Source organism: Polyodon spathula, chromosome 42, assembly GCF_017654505.1.
Source record: "Polyodon spathula isolate WHYD16114869_AA chromosome 42, ASM1765450v1, whole genome shotgun sequence".
Classification (NCBI taxonomy): domain Eukaryota; kingdom Metazoa; phylum Chordata; class Actinopteri; order Acipenseriformes; family Polyodontidae; genus Polyodon; species Polyodon spathula.
Genome location: NC_054575.1, coordinates 671649 through 689045, shown reverse-complemented (window position 1 = coordinate 689045; position 17397 = coordinate 671649). Strand labels below are relative to the sequence as shown.

The 17397-nt window shown below is 40.6% G+C and overlaps 1 protein-coding gene across 1 annotated transcript; it reads left to right on the top strand.

Moving 5' to 3' along the window:
• Positions 1 to 389: 389 nt before the first annotated feature.
• Positions 390 to 16761, top strand: parp2 (poly (ADP-ribose) polymerase 2). The gene is made up of 10 exons (XM_041236879.1): positions 390 to 504; positions 1600 to 1756; positions 6338 to 6476; positions 6843 to 6906; positions 8627 to 8761; positions 9178 to 9305; positions 11418 to 11517; positions 13032 to 13130; positions 13783 to 13907; positions 15358 to 16761. The coding sequence occupies exons 1-10, from the start codon at positions 487 to 489 to the stop codon at positions 15515 to 15517; spliced, it is 1125 nt and encodes a 374-aa protein (XP_041092813.1). The 5' UTR covers positions 390 to 486; the 3' UTR covers positions 15518 to 16761.
• The last annotated feature ends 636 nt before the right edge of the window (positions 16762 to 17397 follow it).

The following is a 17397-nucleotide window of genomic DNA, read 5'->3' as shown; positions in this document are numbered from 1 at the left end:
AAAAGTAAACCAAAATTAGTTCATTTTCATGTACAAAATACTTTAAATAACTAGGAAAGCTGATGGGAGGCTTTTAGGTGTGTAAATACTAAAATAAACTGAATAGATGCAGTGACAAACGTGTCCACTACAAGTCTTTCTCAGTGTCTTCAATTCACTGACAAACGTTTCCACTGAAAGTATTTTTTCCGTGACAAGCATTTTGACTTGTAATTACACTGACATTTATTAGATAGGTATAATACCTAGAAGCCTGGAATCCACACTAATACTACATAAGTATGTTAAAAAACGATAAAATAAATTCTGGTGTTGAAAAGTTGAAATAGCCAGCCCAGAATTGTGTTCACTTTCAGCTTGTGTTCAGAATTGATATTTCTTTCTTGATTGTGTTTTCGCCTGCACAGGTTTCTAGACAAGACGAAGAATGAGTGGGATAAAAGAGCTCAGTTTGAGAAGGTGGCAGGAAAATATGATATCGTCCAGATGGACTACAGCACTAAGGTACTGTACACTGCGTAAACCACATAGACTACAGCACTGAGTACTGTGCACTGCACAAACCAGTGTAGACCACATAGACTACAGCACTGAGTACTGTGCACTGCACAAACCAGTGTAGACCACATAGACTACAGCACTGAGTACTGTGCACTGCACAAACCAGTGTAGACCACATAGACTACAGCACTGAGTATTGTGCACTGCACAAACCAGTGTAGACCACATAGACTACAGCACTGAGTACTGTGCACTGCACAAACCAGTGTAGACCACATAGACTACAGCACTGAGTACTGTGCACTGCACAAACCAGTGTAGACCACATAGACTACAGCACTGAGTACTGTGCACTGCACAAACCAGTGTAGACCACATAGACTACAGCACTGAGTACTGTGCACTGCACAAACCAGTGTAGACCACATAGACTACAGCACTGAGTACTGTGCACTGCACAAACCAGTGTAGACCACATAGACTACAGCACTGAGTACTGTGCACTGCACAAACCAAACCATTTTTTTCTTTTTATTCAATGTATTTCTTTCAAACGATATCAGAAAATTAACAGCTATATCGTACTTTTCCTTCAGCTGTTAAAATAAAATAGCACTCAATAATAAATTTCTCTTCAGCTAGCCTAAATAAAATAGCACTCAGTAAGTTACCTTTGTGACTGTGAGACTTGAAAGCTTACAATAATCAAAAATGGATCTGTTGAATGCAGTTTTCTAAGTTGTAGTGCAATGGTAATTTACAGTAATATATACACCGATGTATTTTTAATCTTTTTCTTTTAGACATTGCATTGCAAGCGGTAGAATAGCTTAAAAGAAAATGTCAGGTTACGTCATTAAAAGTGATTACTTGTAATCGTCTTTCCATACAATTTCATATTACTAGCAAAGAGGTGTGGTTAATCTATTTAATCAGTCGCAGATCGGATGATTAATTCATCAGTAGAAAAGCATCAAGATTAAAATCCCATGAAACAGAAGTAGCTTTCAGGTTAGGGTTAGAACAGAAAGGACAGAAACAATATAATTATATCTTTGGTACCTACATGTCCTTTAATGTGACGCTTGTATGATGCAGGAGGGTGACGAAGTGAAAGAGGAGAGTAAAGCCCAGAAGCATGAGGAATCCAAGTTGGACAAACGAGTCCAGTCTCTCATTGAACTCATCTCCAATATCCAGGCGATGGAGGAGTGCATTCTGGAGATGAAGTTCGACACCAAGAAAGCTCCTCTGGGTGAGAAATCTGTCAGAAAATATGCAGTATGTAGGTGCCTTAGGGTCTGCCCTGGTAACTGCATGGCCGCATGGTTGCAGGGTGAGTCATACAGTCAAGGGAACACAGGGGTTTCCAAGAGTCTCCCCTGGTAAAGACACGACCCTGTGGTGTGCAGAGTGGGTCACACAATAAGGGGAGCTCAGGGGTCTCCGATCATCTGCCCCGGTAAAGGCATGACCGCGTAATGTGTTAGGTGAGTCGTAAGGCCATTGCACACTGGATCTGATCGTCCATCCGATTTTAACGTGCGTCTAAGAGGGAAAAAAACCATGATGTGCATTCCCTATTGCACCTTGCACACCGTACGACGGTGATGCGTCAATTTTGGAATCGAAACAAATTTGATTTGATCTGATTTGACGTGCGTTAAAAATGACTTTGACCAATGAAACACGACTGGGAAGACGTGGATTCTTGCAGTTCCCTGAACGAAATGGAAAAACTTATTGTGTGTGTTGCCGAACAAAAATTACTTTATGATAAATCCAAAAAAGATTACAAAGACTTTGGGTGGAAAAAAAAAGAAAACATATGGAAAGACATTGCTGTGGACTTGGGCATGAATGATATGTATTATAAAACATGAAATTATGACCTGACAGCATACATAAACACATGGATTTTGTGCAGTATCGAGAGGAACGCGTTCCTCACACCAAGTTACAGCGAAGCGCGAGAACTGCCAGTGACTATTTATACAGCATGGATAGTTTCCGTGTTTTCAGGTTATTGGCGCAGCAAAAGTAAATCAGCCAAAAGCAGCATTTCACTTTTAGTTTGTAGTTCACAACACTGTTACTGAAATGTAGAAAGAAAAGTAAAAACCTGATTTTTGCAGACCCCAGGCACTTCTATCTGTATGTTACAGGACATCTGATTTTAATGACAATTAACTTGTTTTGTCAACATGGAAATATACTAGGGAACGCACTTATGACATCTAACATTTATAGTAAATTATTCATTTCTTTTTTTTTTTTTTTTAAATTTAGGCGTTGCCAATTATTGTTTATTTTCTCCCAATTTGAAATGGCCAGTTATTATTCAGGCTCAGCTCACCGTTACAACCCATGCGCTGACACGGGAGCGGTGAAGACTGACACACGCTGTCCTCCGAAGAGTGTGCCGTCAGCCGACCGTTTCTTTGCACGCTGCGGATTCACCATGCAGCCACCCAGGAGCTACAGCGTAAGAGGACAGCGCAGCTCCTAGGCAGCTAACAGGCAAGCCCGCAGGCGCCCGGCCAGACTACAGGGGTCGCTGGTGCGCAGTGAGCCGAGGACACCCTGGCCAACCTAGACCCTCCCCCCCACCTTGTCTTGCTGCCTGACCCAGCTGCGCTTCAGCTTCAGCTCACGGACGGATGGCCTGACATTCTCCTGTAGAATTCTCTGATACAGAACAGAATTCATGGCTCCTTCAATGATGGCAAGTCGTCCATGTCCTCATGCAGCAAAGCATCCCCAAATCATGACACTACCACCACGACCATGCTTGACTGTTCATATGAGGTTCTTGCTGTGGAATGCAGTGTTTGGTTTTCACCAGACATAACGGGGACGATGTTGGCCAAAAAGTTCCACTTTTGACTCATCTGTCCATAGAACAGTGTTCCAGAACTAATGAGGATCATCCAGGTGCTTTTTGGTAAACTTGAGACGAGCACTCATGTTCTTCTTAGTGAGCAGTGACTTCCACCTTGCTACTCTGCCATGAATCCCATTTTTGCCCAGTGACTTTCTGATGATGGAGTCATGAACACTGACCTTAGCCGAAGCGAGAGAGGCCTGCAGATCGCTGGATGTTGTTCTAGGGTTCTTTGTGACTTCCTCAACGATTTTACGCCTTGCTCTTGGAGAGATTTCAGCAGGACGGCCACTCCTGGGAAGATTCACCACTGTTGCAAACTTTCTTCATTTGGACAATATGGCTCTGACTGGTTTGGTGGAGCCCCAGAGCCTTTGAAATGGCTTTTTAACCCTAGACTGATAGGCATCAACAACTTTTTTCCGGAGGTCTTCAGGAATTTCTTTTAATTGTGGCATGATGTGCTTCTAGAACCTGTGTGCTGACAACTTCACTCTGATGGTAAGGGCCAAAGTTAGTCAGATTTATATTGGGCAGGGCTTGCCCAAATCAGGCCTGATTATTAACCAAAGTATTCAAACAACTGACCCTAATTATCCCTTTAGTTGGATTGAGTTAACTAGGGGGGCAGTAACTTTTTCCCACCTGAAGATTGCACGTTTGATTACTTTGCACACCAAACAAATGAAAGAAGCACCAAACTTTGATGTCATTTTTTTTTCTCTCAGACTCCCTCTATATAGTACTACAGCCCACAAAAAAGATCTGACCAAATTCAATGTGAAAAATGTGCAGAAATGCAGAAAATCAGACAGGGGGCAAATACTTTTTCATGGCATCGTATCAGTGTGTGTGTATATATATTACACACACACACACTGATGCACAAAAGAACCGCAACACTCAGGTCAATGGAATTAATCAAAAATACAGATCAAAGAGTCAATATAAAAGTTTAAAACTTGACACGCTGTAAAAATGAAAACATTACAAAGTTATTATCGGGTATGACCTCCCTGAGCATTAACACAATCCTGGCAGTGTTGACGCATAGACCCGATTAGCCTCTGGACAGACTGCTGTGGGATGTTCTGCCACTCTTGCTGTGCAGCTGCAGCCAGCTGGTGAAGGTTGGCTGGTTTCGGTTGCCCCACGGGTTGGCTTGACAACGCAACAGTCAGCATAACAAGTCCAGCGCTGGTGGTGACCCTCTGCCTTCCAGGACATGGCCTGTCCTTCACAGAGCTGGTTTCTCTTGACTAATCTGCTGATTGTTGAAGCAGAACATCTCATTCTCCGGGCAACTTCTCTCACAGACAGGCCGCTTTCAATCACGCCCATAGCGACCAGGCGATCTTCATTACTCAAGCGGGGCATGTCCTGTCTTTTCGAATAGCTGCTTATACAGATTCTTAATCAACTAATTTTGGTAATTTTAACTCAAATCGCATGACGTGAGCTCAGTACTTTATTATCCCAAGGAACAGTACAATGCAAACAATCAACAAAACCTATCTGCTCACTATTTAAAATGCAAATAACATTATGTATGTGCCCAATGAACTATGATGTAAAATTAAGACTGTTGCGTTTTCCTTGTGTGTGTGTGTGTGTGTGTGTGTGTGTGTGTGTATCAGAGTGGTGGGGGCCAAGGTTGCCACAATTGTTTCTCCTAACTTGGGCACTTTTGATAACTTGCCGTTTTTTCAATGTGTTTCTGTATCAGATTATTATTACAAACATATACTTTTTATGTCAGGGCTGAACAGTCAGAAAACAGGGACAGTACACGATAGAAGTGATGGAATTTCTGGCTCCATACACAGAGAGCAGTAGAAGGTCATGTTGTAAGGTATTTTTGGTAGCTCGTTGCTAGCTTCCCAACTTTTATACATGTTTATTACAGGAGCGAGTGTTTGGAAAATTAAATATTAGTTATATGGTTTCAGATGCTATGACTACTGTATTCTGTAATATCTTTTTTTTTTTCATGTATTGCGTAACAACATTATTGTAGATCTAGTAGAAACTTAATATTTAGCAAATGTTTTAACCTCCATCAGCGTTTGCTGATCATTAAGTTTATGCTACATTTAACATTTTTTTTGTATTCAAAGTTATGTAAGAATTAACAGAACTGTATTTATTTTTAATACTGAAACTAGGTATACTTACCTCAAAGCCTCCACTGCACCCCAGCGCTCTGAAGTGTGATATTAACACATCTAGTGTGCAGTGGATTGACGGACGACTTTTTCGGATGACGGGTTGTAAATGACGGAATGAATCCAGTGTGCAAAGGCCTTTACATTCAGAGTCCTGGCTGTGGGAAGTTCTTCAGAGGAATTCCACACTGAGGAATGACTCTGGGGAGTTGCTGCGGTGAGGGAGCGTAACCTTTTTGACTGTGTTCTCTGATTCTCTCATACAGCTTCATTAGAGGAGGTGTCTAATAGAAATTAACCTTACCGCAGCATTGCTTTAACCATGTCAATGTTACAGAGCTCTTTCACTTGAAACATGGGACATGCTTTAACACAAGGTATTGATCTGAATTTGGGGATGGGTACTTCTCTCTGTACAGTGTATCGCACTTCCATTTTTCCAAGGTGATGTTCTTTCTTCCTTTCTTGTGATCCTGTCGGTTCCTTCCCAGCCTTGGAGATTGAACGGTTCAATCTCACCTCCGCGAGGGTGGCTGTCCGCGAGCCAAGGGGAATCTCCTTACTCTTATAAGCTGAAGGCACAGATCTTCTATTATCAATTCCCAAGGTCTCTTCCTCCACGCAGTCTTCGATCATTTCCAGTGAATTGTAAAATATGAAAGCTATTTTGTAAAAATAAGTTTTCAATCTACAGTAAGTTCCGGCTTCCCTGACAGAAGGCGGCAGAGCATTCTGTAATTCAGGAGCATTACAAGAAAAGTGTTGACAGTATTCTTGATGTTTCCAGGTAAGTTGACAGTGGAGCAGATCAAGGCTGGCTACCAGTCTCTAAAGAAGGTTGAGGATTGTATTAAGAGCAACACCATGGGCAGAGCTCTGCTGGAAGCCTGCAATGAATTCTACACACGGGTCCCTCACGACTTTGGGTAAGAGACTGCTAATGGATAATATAGAGGAGGATAAATAATATACTTACAAGTTATTGTGACTGTCAGATTCTGGGGATATATGGCAGCGTCTGCCTGCCCTTTCTTCCCTGTGTCACACTTTATTTGTGCATTAATCTGGAGAACCGCTTAACTTGATACTAACACTATTTGAGTGTGTCAGATTCTGGGAGCTGTCTGCCGGTCCATCAGCATGTCACACTTAGATTTTTGCACATATCTGGAGAATCGCATATCAAATTGTGATTAAACATTTCAGTTCTTGTTCTGTAGTAGTCTGTAATTGAATAGTTTACTTGAGAGAGGTGACAATCTAATGTGTGTGTGTGTGTCTCTTGTTTGCAGACTGAGGACCCCTCCTCTGATCAGAACTGAACAAGAACTGAAGGACAAGATCACCTTACTGGAGGTGAGTGCAGCACAGCATTGCAGAACAATCATCAGCAGCAATCAGTAGACTAATATTGCAATAGTTTAACAGGCACTGCTTGAAATGCATTCCGAATAATAAAAGATTAATACATTCAGTGACAAATGTTTCGACTAGAAGTTTGTCGTTGAATTCATTAAGTTTGTTTTAGTATTTCTAAATTTAGCACTATTGAGTATATGATAGTTCTTGCTGAAATGTATTCTCTAGAAAAAAAAAAGTTAATATTTAAATTGGTTCTAAAGCCGGATTTGGTTAGTAAGGATGGGAATTTTAAACGTTTAAACATATAAACTCTAAAGAAGTAGATAAACATTGAATAATGTACTAGATGTAAAACCGGTCACGTGACACATTTCACCACATTCTTTTAATGTATTCGTTTTAGCAATTTGTCGTATACAGCAGTCAATCAAGTATTGCCTCCAAGTAGTTTTTCTAATTGGTGCAACAGAAAGATTGACACTGGGGCGGGTTTTATTCTTGGTCGATCTGGTGCTTCGTGGTACGCTGTGTGTTCATGCTGTAGTGGGCTCGGTACGGTTCAGTCCACAGTCCAAGGCGTTTTTTGTTTTTATGTTTGTTATATATTTTTAATAAAATTGTATTTAAACAAAGGAACGAGGCAAAGTCACGTTTTGAAATTATTTTGAGGAACCGGTCGAGCAAACCGTGGTATGTAAACAGTTATGCCAAACAAAATTGACGTGTAACTAAAACACAAGTTCAGTGCTTCATTATTTGAAATGAAACCATTCAGAATTACTGAATGCAGTAAAAAGCAAACATCCATAATAAACAGAAAATAACTGGTAGAGAAAGTAGCAAAATAAACTGTAAACTTATTAACAAAGAAACAAAGCTTATGCTGGTAAAAGCTGTGTTTGTGTCTAAAGTCAAACCATATTGAATTCAAAAGAAATGCATTTGATTACTGATTAGACCTGAAAACTAAACACAGACGGACAAAAATTAAGCTGTATCAATGAATGGGTAAAGTAAACCACAGTTCTGAAAGATATAACGCAAAGCTCCCATGATCACATGAGTACAAAAAGGTAAAGTCGGCTCCCTTTATTGTGTCTTCTCTGTCCCGGCACTGAGCAAAGACAAAATCCCAGCCATACTAAGGAAAGCCGAAAAGGACCTGTGCAAAACGTGTTTGAAAAGGACAGAGAGAGTTAAAACAGCACTGAAATTCAGCAAGGCAAAAAACACAGACCGAAGCCAAGTGGATTTCTTATATGCATTATATATATGTTTAGGTTTTTTTTTATTATTATTTATTAGAACAGGATTGAATCTAAGAAATATATGGATATAGTCTGGCCAGGCATACTACCACTCAGTTAAGAGGAGTAGACAGCAAACTTATTATGCTGCATGCTACAAGTATACATCACAAAGTAATATAAAGAGAGTGTGTGTGTATGCAGGTATGGTTTAAACACTTGACACCTACGTAGCATTTAAACGTTGATAAATCTTTACCAAAAGCACATCCCTATTGGTTAGCTGCTGGTCACAGAATACATTTAAATGATTGAGTAGTGAAGCCCCTGCAACCCGTTGCACATTTAACTGGTATCATGATGTTCCAATAAAGAACTTTTAAATGAATACGCTATTCTGAAAGGTGAGTAATTTATTTCTGTCCCTGACCGGTTTGGAAGTGGATGTTGTCATGTGTTTGTTGCAGGCGCTAAGCGATATTGAAATCGTGATCAAAATGGTGAATTCGAGTCTGGACAGCACTGAACACCCACTGGACAGGCAGTACAGCTCCCTGCACTGTGAACTCACGCCCCTGGAGCACAGCACACAGGAGTTCCAGGTCAGAAAAACAGACGAAGACACACAGGCAGTGCAGCTCCCTGCACTGTGACCTGCTGCAGTCACAATTTTTGTTTTGAAAAAAATTGGAAGGAAGCTGAGACAAGGAACAGAGTGAAAGAAAATGGTAAAATGTGATCTGATTTTTAAAGAGAAACATCCACGTTTGTACTTTGCATTTTTGTACATGAAAGAAAGATCACAGTTTATTAAGGAAAGAAACCCTACTAAAATAAAGACATTGATTCTCAGCGCTGCAGCCAGACATGGAGACTCCCATTGTATAGTAGTTTATTCCATTCTGGGTTTTACTAATCAAGCTCATCGTAAAAGCTGGTTTGGGTTTTTTACATTTTTATGTCCCTATTCAGTATTGGTGAGAGTGCTGAAACGCATGTCTTTTTCTCCTGTGTTCAGATACTAAACAAGTACTTGCAGTCTACCCATGCCTCAACTCACAGTGAGTACACCATGAGGTTACGGGATGTCTTCAGCATTGAAAAGGAGGGAGAGAGTGAAGCTTTCTGTCGTGATATTAACAACAGGTAAGAAGCCATTGCTCAGGTCAGCGATTCTCAAACTGGGGGCGCGTCTGTATCCTGGGGGGAATAATGTTAATATTTGTTTTTTTCTTTAATTACAGTGCACATCTTAACCTAGGGTTAGAGAGTATCAAACGTGAAAAACCTATGTACAACCCAGAGCTGAAAATGGACAATAGGATATTCAATTGCACAGAAGTAACACAGTAATTTTAGTCACTTTTATCTAATATGGGTTACAATCACTTAGTAGATCTCACATTTTCCTGTATGAAAGAGGCATGCATTATGCTAAACGCTTGCTTGATTTTTAATAGTATTTTTTTCCTAGCAACTGTAAGAACTCTTTTCCATGCTGCACTTCCTGTGCCCTCTCACAGTGTACCGTTGAAGTGTCTGCAAGCAGCGTTCCATACATGTTCTTCACTAACAGCTCGAATTCACCTTCACCGCAATGTGTGCGTATTTCACATACGACAATCTGAGACCTACGAAATGAGCGAACACGCAAGTAATCGTTAACAACGACATTATTTTATCTATATAGCGCCTTTCATGGCAAGTATCCTAAGGCAGTTTACAAGATTTAAACAAACAAAAAGAAAAGGTACAGTTCAGTACAGTTAAAAGCCCATTTAAAATAGTAAGTCTTTAGAAGTCTTAAAAAACTACTAATATAATTTGACAAGATGTTCCAAAGTCTGAAAAAGACCCGTCACCCTGCAGGTGGAGACAACCAACAGACCAGCCTGGGAGGAAAGAATATTCATTACTTTGTTAATTTCAGTTTGTATTTTTAATATTTGAGTCCTTCATTGTAAGTTTAGTTTAAAACAACTTTAATTTTCCACCAGATGGCACTGCTGTTCGCAGTCTGCTGATTTCAGTCAGAGCAATCAGTGTAACTGTCACAATTTGAATACTGATGGTCCATCTAATTTATCTTTGCATGGTCTGCAGACGTTTGAAGAGATTAGAATCATTAGAATCAGAGCCTTTGTTTACAAATGTTGAAACAACCGTTTGTTTTAAAGCTTAAGTAAATAGTGCGTCTGAGGGGAGTTATCCAGATGGAATGTCTACAAGCAAAATGTTACTTTGAATGGTAGACGAGATTGATTTACTTATTCTGGTTATAGAGAAAAATATATTCTAACTTTTATATAGGTAAATTAGAAGTGACTTTTTATATTTAAGCATTTTTATTCCACGTTACGTTACCTTTGCCGTGTCCCGTGTTGTCAACTGGGCAATAAGTGTCTCGATATTTACTTCGGAGTGTTTCGCCAGTAGAGAGAGTTTCTCTTCAAGGATTGCAGTGTATCCAGATCACGCTCCCTCCTGCAACAGTGCTGGTTTTCTGTTCCCACAACACGCCACTCATTTCAGTCATCAGCATTGTTGCAGGAGGGACCGTGATCTGGATGCACTGCAACGTTAAAAGAAAAAAAAAATCTCTCTCCTGGTGAACATTCCTGAATAAAATCTGCCACACACCAGATGCGATTTTTCGTTGGACGACAAGGTTCTTTTGCAGCGACATGGCCATACACACCAGAAGCGACACAGAGGCGACAGGTTTGAAAAACTGCCAGATCTGTACAACTATTAAAAATTGCTGTTGACAGAACTATGATCAAGACTGGTACATGCTTGTCAAGCGTGATCTTGATATTGTAAGTGTCTTCTCTGATGGTATTTTAACATATATGGCCATAAATCGTACGTACCAAGCTAATCCAGTTCCTTCGAAATGGACTCCCATGTATTATCTTTCAGATCTTTATAATTGCGATGACCTTTGTCATAAAGCTGTGGATATTCTTTCAACAGTATTATTTCATTCTGAACAGTGCTTCTTTGGTTCATTCATTCCTTAGTTGTCGCTGAAGTGTAGATTCTATTCATTTTCTCACATCGCAGCACAGTTTCACTGTCATGTGGTGGGTAGCAGCCTTAAGTTGAAAAAAAGTAGTTTGTTGACCTATGATGAGTAAATAAAAATGTAAGAACTATACATATATTGAAAACAGGAAAGCTGCAATCTGCACAATACGGTATACAGCGAAGGTAAAGTGACGCGTTTGACAATGCTGCCCTGTGTTTTTCTCCCAGAATGCTGCTGTGGCACGGCTCCCGGCTGTCAAATTGGGTGGGAATCCTGAAGAAGGGGCTGAGAGTGGCCCCTCCAGAGGCCCCTGTAACAGGATACATGGTGAGACTGTGAGAGAGAGGAATAGACCAGCTAAGTGCATCTCTGAGAGAGACAGAGAGAGGGATAGACCAGCTGAGTGCATCTCTGAGAGAGACAGAGAGAGAGAGGAATAGACCAGCTGAGTGCATCTCTGAGTGTGTGCATCTCTATCTGAGAGAGAGAGACGAATAGACCAGATGTGTGCATCTCTGTCGGAGAGAGGGGAATAGACCAGCTAAGTGAAGAAATGCCTTCATCTAGACAATGTGGGGAAGCTATAAAAAAGGCCAACAAGATGCTCAGATATATATATATATATATATATAATATATATATATATATATATATATATATATATATATATATATATAGTGAAAAGTGTTGAATTTAAATCAAGGGAAGTAATGTTAAAACTGTACAAAGCATTAGTAAGACCTCATCTTGAATACTGTGTTCAGTTCTGGTCACGTCGCTACAAAAAGGATGTTTCTGCTCTAGAAAGAGTTCAAAGAAGAGCAACCAGAATTATTCCGGGCTTAAAAAGCATGTCATATGCAGACAGGCTAAACTAATTGAATCTATTCAGTCTTGAACCAAGAGTAGACCAGATGTGTGCATCTCTGTCAGAGATTGAGAGAGGATAGACCAGCTAAGTGCATCTCTGTCTGGGAGAGAGGAATAGACCAGGTGTGTGCATCTGTCTGTGTTTGTCTGTGTCTGTGCGGTATATGCGTGCATACTGGATGACCACTTTATTAAGATCCTTCTTCCCAATTTGTTTTGGCATAGGCATGTTAATTATAACAGGTTTCATCACTTTCAGTTTGAGTTGTTTCTGACCAGCTGTGATTGAGTTGGGTGGAGATATTCAAAGTCAGCAATAGGAATGCGTCAGGTGTGATTGACACCCGTATTACTGGATTTTCCTCAGCTTGGAAATCGCTGTTCAGAAGCAAAGAATAAACTGAAAATTATGGCATTGAGTACAAAGCCCCATTTACCAGGTGCACAATGAACAGCTTTCATGAGGTTTCAATAAAGAACTCCAGTCAGATACTCTAAAAGGGGATTTATTATATTGTGAGCTGGAAACTAAACATTAAAAAGGATGAAGCCCAGATATAACCCGCATTACAAACCAACCCCAGTGAATCTTACCTAATATACACTCCCTGCCCACTTTATTGGGACCTGTCTGTCTCCGCGATTGGGTTTGGCCTCGTCCTGGTGTGGGGCATGTTCTCCTGGTGTACCCGGGGACCCTTGATTACTCTGGGAGGCTGAATGAATAGTTTAGGCATCGCTGTGGACCCCTCAACAGTGCTGACCCCTGACTTTCAGTACAGTAATGCACCCGTCCAGCAGAACTGGAATCAGCTCCCCAGTAATGTTGTTGAAGCTGACACCCTGGGATCCTTCAAGAAGCTGCTTGATGAGATTTTGGGATCAATAAGTCTTACCAGTGTCTACAATGAAAATGTCCCTGTCACTGTTTCTTTCCTTATGTCTGGATCTTTTTATTTTTTTTAATCCAGTTTGGTAAGGGAATCTACTTTGCCGACATGTCGTCAAAAAGTGCCAACTACTGCTTTGCTTCAAGACAGAAGAACGTGGGACTGCTACTTCTCAGTGAGGTAAAGCATGAAGCATTTTTGCATACATCCAGAGAATCGCTTAACAGATTGTGAATAAACATGTCGTTGATAATTCTGTCCTATTCTGTCTTTTGATACACATCATGGACGTCAACTTTTTCATACTGACAGCTGATTTTGAATTGGCAGCCGTGGCAATGGGGATGGGTGTTACTGACAGGCTTTTTGCATTGTGTTTTTGCAGAGCTCCAATGGGGATGGGTGTTACTGACAGGCTTTTTGCATTGTGTTTTTGCAGGGAGCTCCAATGGGGATGGGTGTTACTGACTGGCTTATTGCATTGTGTTTTTGCAGGGAGCTCCAATGGGGATGGGTGTTACTGACTGGCTTGATTGCATTGTGTTTTTGCAGGGAGCTCCAATGGGGATGGGTGTTACTGACAGGCTTTTTGCATTGTGTTTTTGCAGGGAGCTCCAATGGGGATGGGTGTTACTGACTGGCTTGTTGCATTGTGTTTTTGCAGGGAGCTCCAATGGGGATGGGTGTTACTGACAGGCTTTTTGCATTGTGTTTTTGCAGGGAGCTCCAATGGGGATGGGTGTTACTGACTGGCTTGTTGCATTGTGTTTTTGCAGGGAGCTCCAATGGGGATGGGTGTTACTGACTGGCTTGTTGCATTGTGTTTTTGCAGGTAGCTCTAGGCCATTGCAACGAGTTGCTGGCTGCAGACTATGATGCTGATAAACTCCTCAATGGCAAACACAGTACCAAAGGACTGGGGAAGATGGCACCAAACCCAGCCAACTATATCATGCTGTGAGTAGCATCTGGCCACTTTATTATGCCTGTACCTAATATCACTGTTTGCCTTGATCACAGCCTGACATGAAACACAGTAGTCAAGTAAGTTGAGTTGTCATCACTTAAAAAATGTATATATATTAATAAATAATGTATTTGCTAATATCTGGTGCTCTGTTAGTGAACATACTGTTTTTTATAATGGCTTGGATTTTTTTTTTTCATTTTCTAAAATGTCATTTATATGGCAATGGTTTGAAACTGCACTTTTGCCCATCTGAAACCTGCACAGTCACGCCATGTGCGGCAAGTCGTCTGCCAGGTTATGAGTTCTACTGCCGCTTTTCTTTCTGATCAGTCAGTGTAAGTTCTGATTAACCAGTCACTACTTTTCCAGTGACTCACATGATCATGAGACATCTTGACAAGGACAGCAATTAAGTTATTGAGAGTGGCAGATTCTGGAGACATACAGAGGTGGTTGCCTGCTATTTTTGCCTATACAGTCATCTCCGGCTAAGAGAACACACCTCGGAAAGCAAGCAAAGTGTTCTTATAGCCGATGTGTTCTCTAAGACGGAGTTAGCCACCAGACACCAACATGAATCCATAAATAAATAAATAAATACGTGTGTATTTCTTGTCATAGCGCACGTGCATCAACATGAACATTAATCAACTGTCAAACTAAATTAACACAGCACCCTCTTACTCATCTTAAATACAACAGCAGTATACAGCAGCTGTATACAGCAGTATACAGATGGTTTGGTGCCATCTTCCCCAGTCCTTTGGTACTGTGTTTGCCATTGAGTTATTTAACAGAATGGTGAAGCCGCTCGCCAGAAAGGGAAACGCCAAATTGCTCGGTGGCTTGTGTCCGATTTTGAGTTTTTTTTTTTTTTTTTCAAGAGCTCAAACAATTTCCAATAAACCAATTAGTGGGCCTCAAGACACTTACGCGATGACAAGTCGCTTTTAAAAATACTTAATAAACCATTGAAGATGAGTTATCAGGTTACAGAACAGTGCTGAATCCGCTGTGAACGAATCGCTATCAGTGCCAGGGTGGTGTTCTTTTAAGCGAAGTTCATGTTCCTTTAGCCGGAGCGTTTATGATGGGAAAAATCTGTTTCACCACTAGGGTGTTCCCATAGACTAATATAATAATAATCTTTATTTTTATATAGCACCTTTCATAGTGGACCACCATCACAAAGCGCTTTACAAGATACGAGACTTGGGTGTGTGAACATCAACTGCACAGTCACTTACAACAACGTCTCTCCTGAAAGATGGAGCACAAGGAGGTTCAGTGACTTGCTCAGGGTCACACAGTGGCTGAGCTGGGATGAGTGTTCTTTTAGGAGGTGTTCCTATACACAATGGAACTATTGTATCTGGAGAACCGCTTATAAAATCACGGTAAAATCACTGGTAGCTCAGATTTCTTTCTTTCTTGCAGGGATGGAGCCTCCGTTCCAATGGGCCCTGTCATCTCTACAGGCGTGAATAACCCTGAAGGTTACACTCTGCTTTACAATGAATATATTGTATATAACCCAGCGCAGGTCCACATGAAATACCTGCTCAAAGTGCAGTTCAACTTTGAATCTCTGTGGTGAACATTCACTGAAAAGACCCTCAATCAAGGACTATTGCATATACAGGTCCCTCGAAGTTTCAATCTCCATAGTTTATATATTATACAGTGGCACCAAAACATAATTCAGACAGTCCCCCACATTTTCATTTCAGTAGTTTTATATCATTTGTAGTAAACCCTGTTATTGATGTGATACAGCCATCTGAAATTCCTTTATATGCTTGAAATGGCTGGTAGTGGTGTCACATTAAAAGTCGATATGCTGTTTGATTTATTAAACTGTATTGTTATTATAAATTTAAACGGACAGTAGACTTCTTAATTATAATAGTGTTTTGTTATCTCGGCAAGATTTTTTAACTAACCTGCTCCGCTTATTCCTTGAATCTTCTCTAATATGTATGTTACTGTAATTTAGAAGGTCTCATATTTTTCTATATGAATATCACACACTATGCTAAAGGTGGAATGATCCTTGCAGATACTTCAGTGCTGCGTTTCCTGTCAACTTCGTAAAATCACATGAAGGAATTAACAGTGCCTCTTTCATATAAGAATATGTGAGACCTACAAAGCGATGGTACAGACTGGATAAGATGGAGTTATTGTGTATGCTGTGTTTACATTCATATCCTGCTGTGCATTTTTAGCACTGGGTTGTACATGGGTTTTTCATGTTTTGAATATTCTCTCAAAACTTCAATGAATATTCTTTAATTTTGGGTTCAATGAATATTCTTTAATTTTGGATTTGATAGAAAACAAATGTAATTTGTTCCATAGTACAGTAAAATAAACCTGGCACCCTATCGAAAGCAGAGTCTAAAGAAAAAATAAAGCAGAGTATCACTCACCTGTACACTAGAATGTGTGTTATTAATTGCAGGTATGCATTGGCTTCCTTTTGTCTTTTTGACAGTCAGCTATTACAGTTACACACCCCCTATTGGTCATTTTATGAAACCTACCTAAGTAAAATGTCAGGTTTTGTTAGCTGCGATTACTTTAAATATTAATAAAATGTAGATGAAATATCTTGTCACTGCAATGAAGTGTGTGTATTCTGTGTAGTTTAAAGTTTCTTTTTGTTAAGATACACTTTTTGAAAAATAATAAACATGTCTTTGTTTAGTTTTTTGTCCCTTATATGAAATATGAAATATAAACCATCACTAATGGGTTATTCCCCTTTAAGAATCCAAGAACTGAAACAGCGAGTTGCCCCGACAAAAGCACACTGCAGCCATTTGCAAATTGTCGTTTCCTTTTTCACTAAGAGTGAAAGCATCTGAGCTAAGTTTCCCAGTGCTTACTCAATTTGTGCCTCTTATTAAACAGTTTTTTTTGCAGATTCTGTCTTATAACTGTTTTTCCTTCTGTCGATAAATTCTAAAAAAAAAAAAAAAAAAACCTCCCGAGTTTTGAGCTGGTTAGCCCGAAGCGGCCTTGCGCCAGCGAGAGCCTGCGGCTTCCGTTCGCCCTCCCCCGGGTCTAGCTCACTCTTTACAGCGAAGTACTCTCATCTGGACAGGGCTCGTCCCTTGTTTTTCTTTATTTTTATGGACAGTGGGAGCACAGGACTCTGTATTACGGCTGTAGTACAGAGGCTATCTTCAGCCTGCAGACTGTGTAGTATTTGTGCTGCTTTTTTTTGTGCTCAGCCTATTACATAGGCACTACGTTTCACAATTTTGTTGGTTGTGGTGCCAAGCTGCCAGCAGCTGATGGCCATGAGAAATACTTGCGCCGCTTAGGCCAGGAACACGCAGAGGGAGCTCTGGAGGGCCCTGCCTTTTGCGCACAGTGTGCTGTTTTCAGCAAGCGATCCCTACGGACCAGGCTTATGCGCCAGTCGAGTGATCGCACCATCACTCCTGCGCAGCTACCTCCTACGGAGAC

Excerpts from the sequence above, each read along its gene's own strand:
- parp2 (XM_041236879.1), top strand. Across the intron at positions 8,762-9,177 it reads ACAGCACACAGGAGTTCCAG|ATACTAAACAAGTACTTGCA; the intron begins GTCAGAAAAACA and ends TCCTGTGTTCAG. Across the intron at positions 13,908-15,357 it reads CCAGCCAACTATATCATGCT|GGATGGAGCCTCCGTTCCAA; the intron begins GTGAGTAGCATC and ends TCTTTCTTGCAG.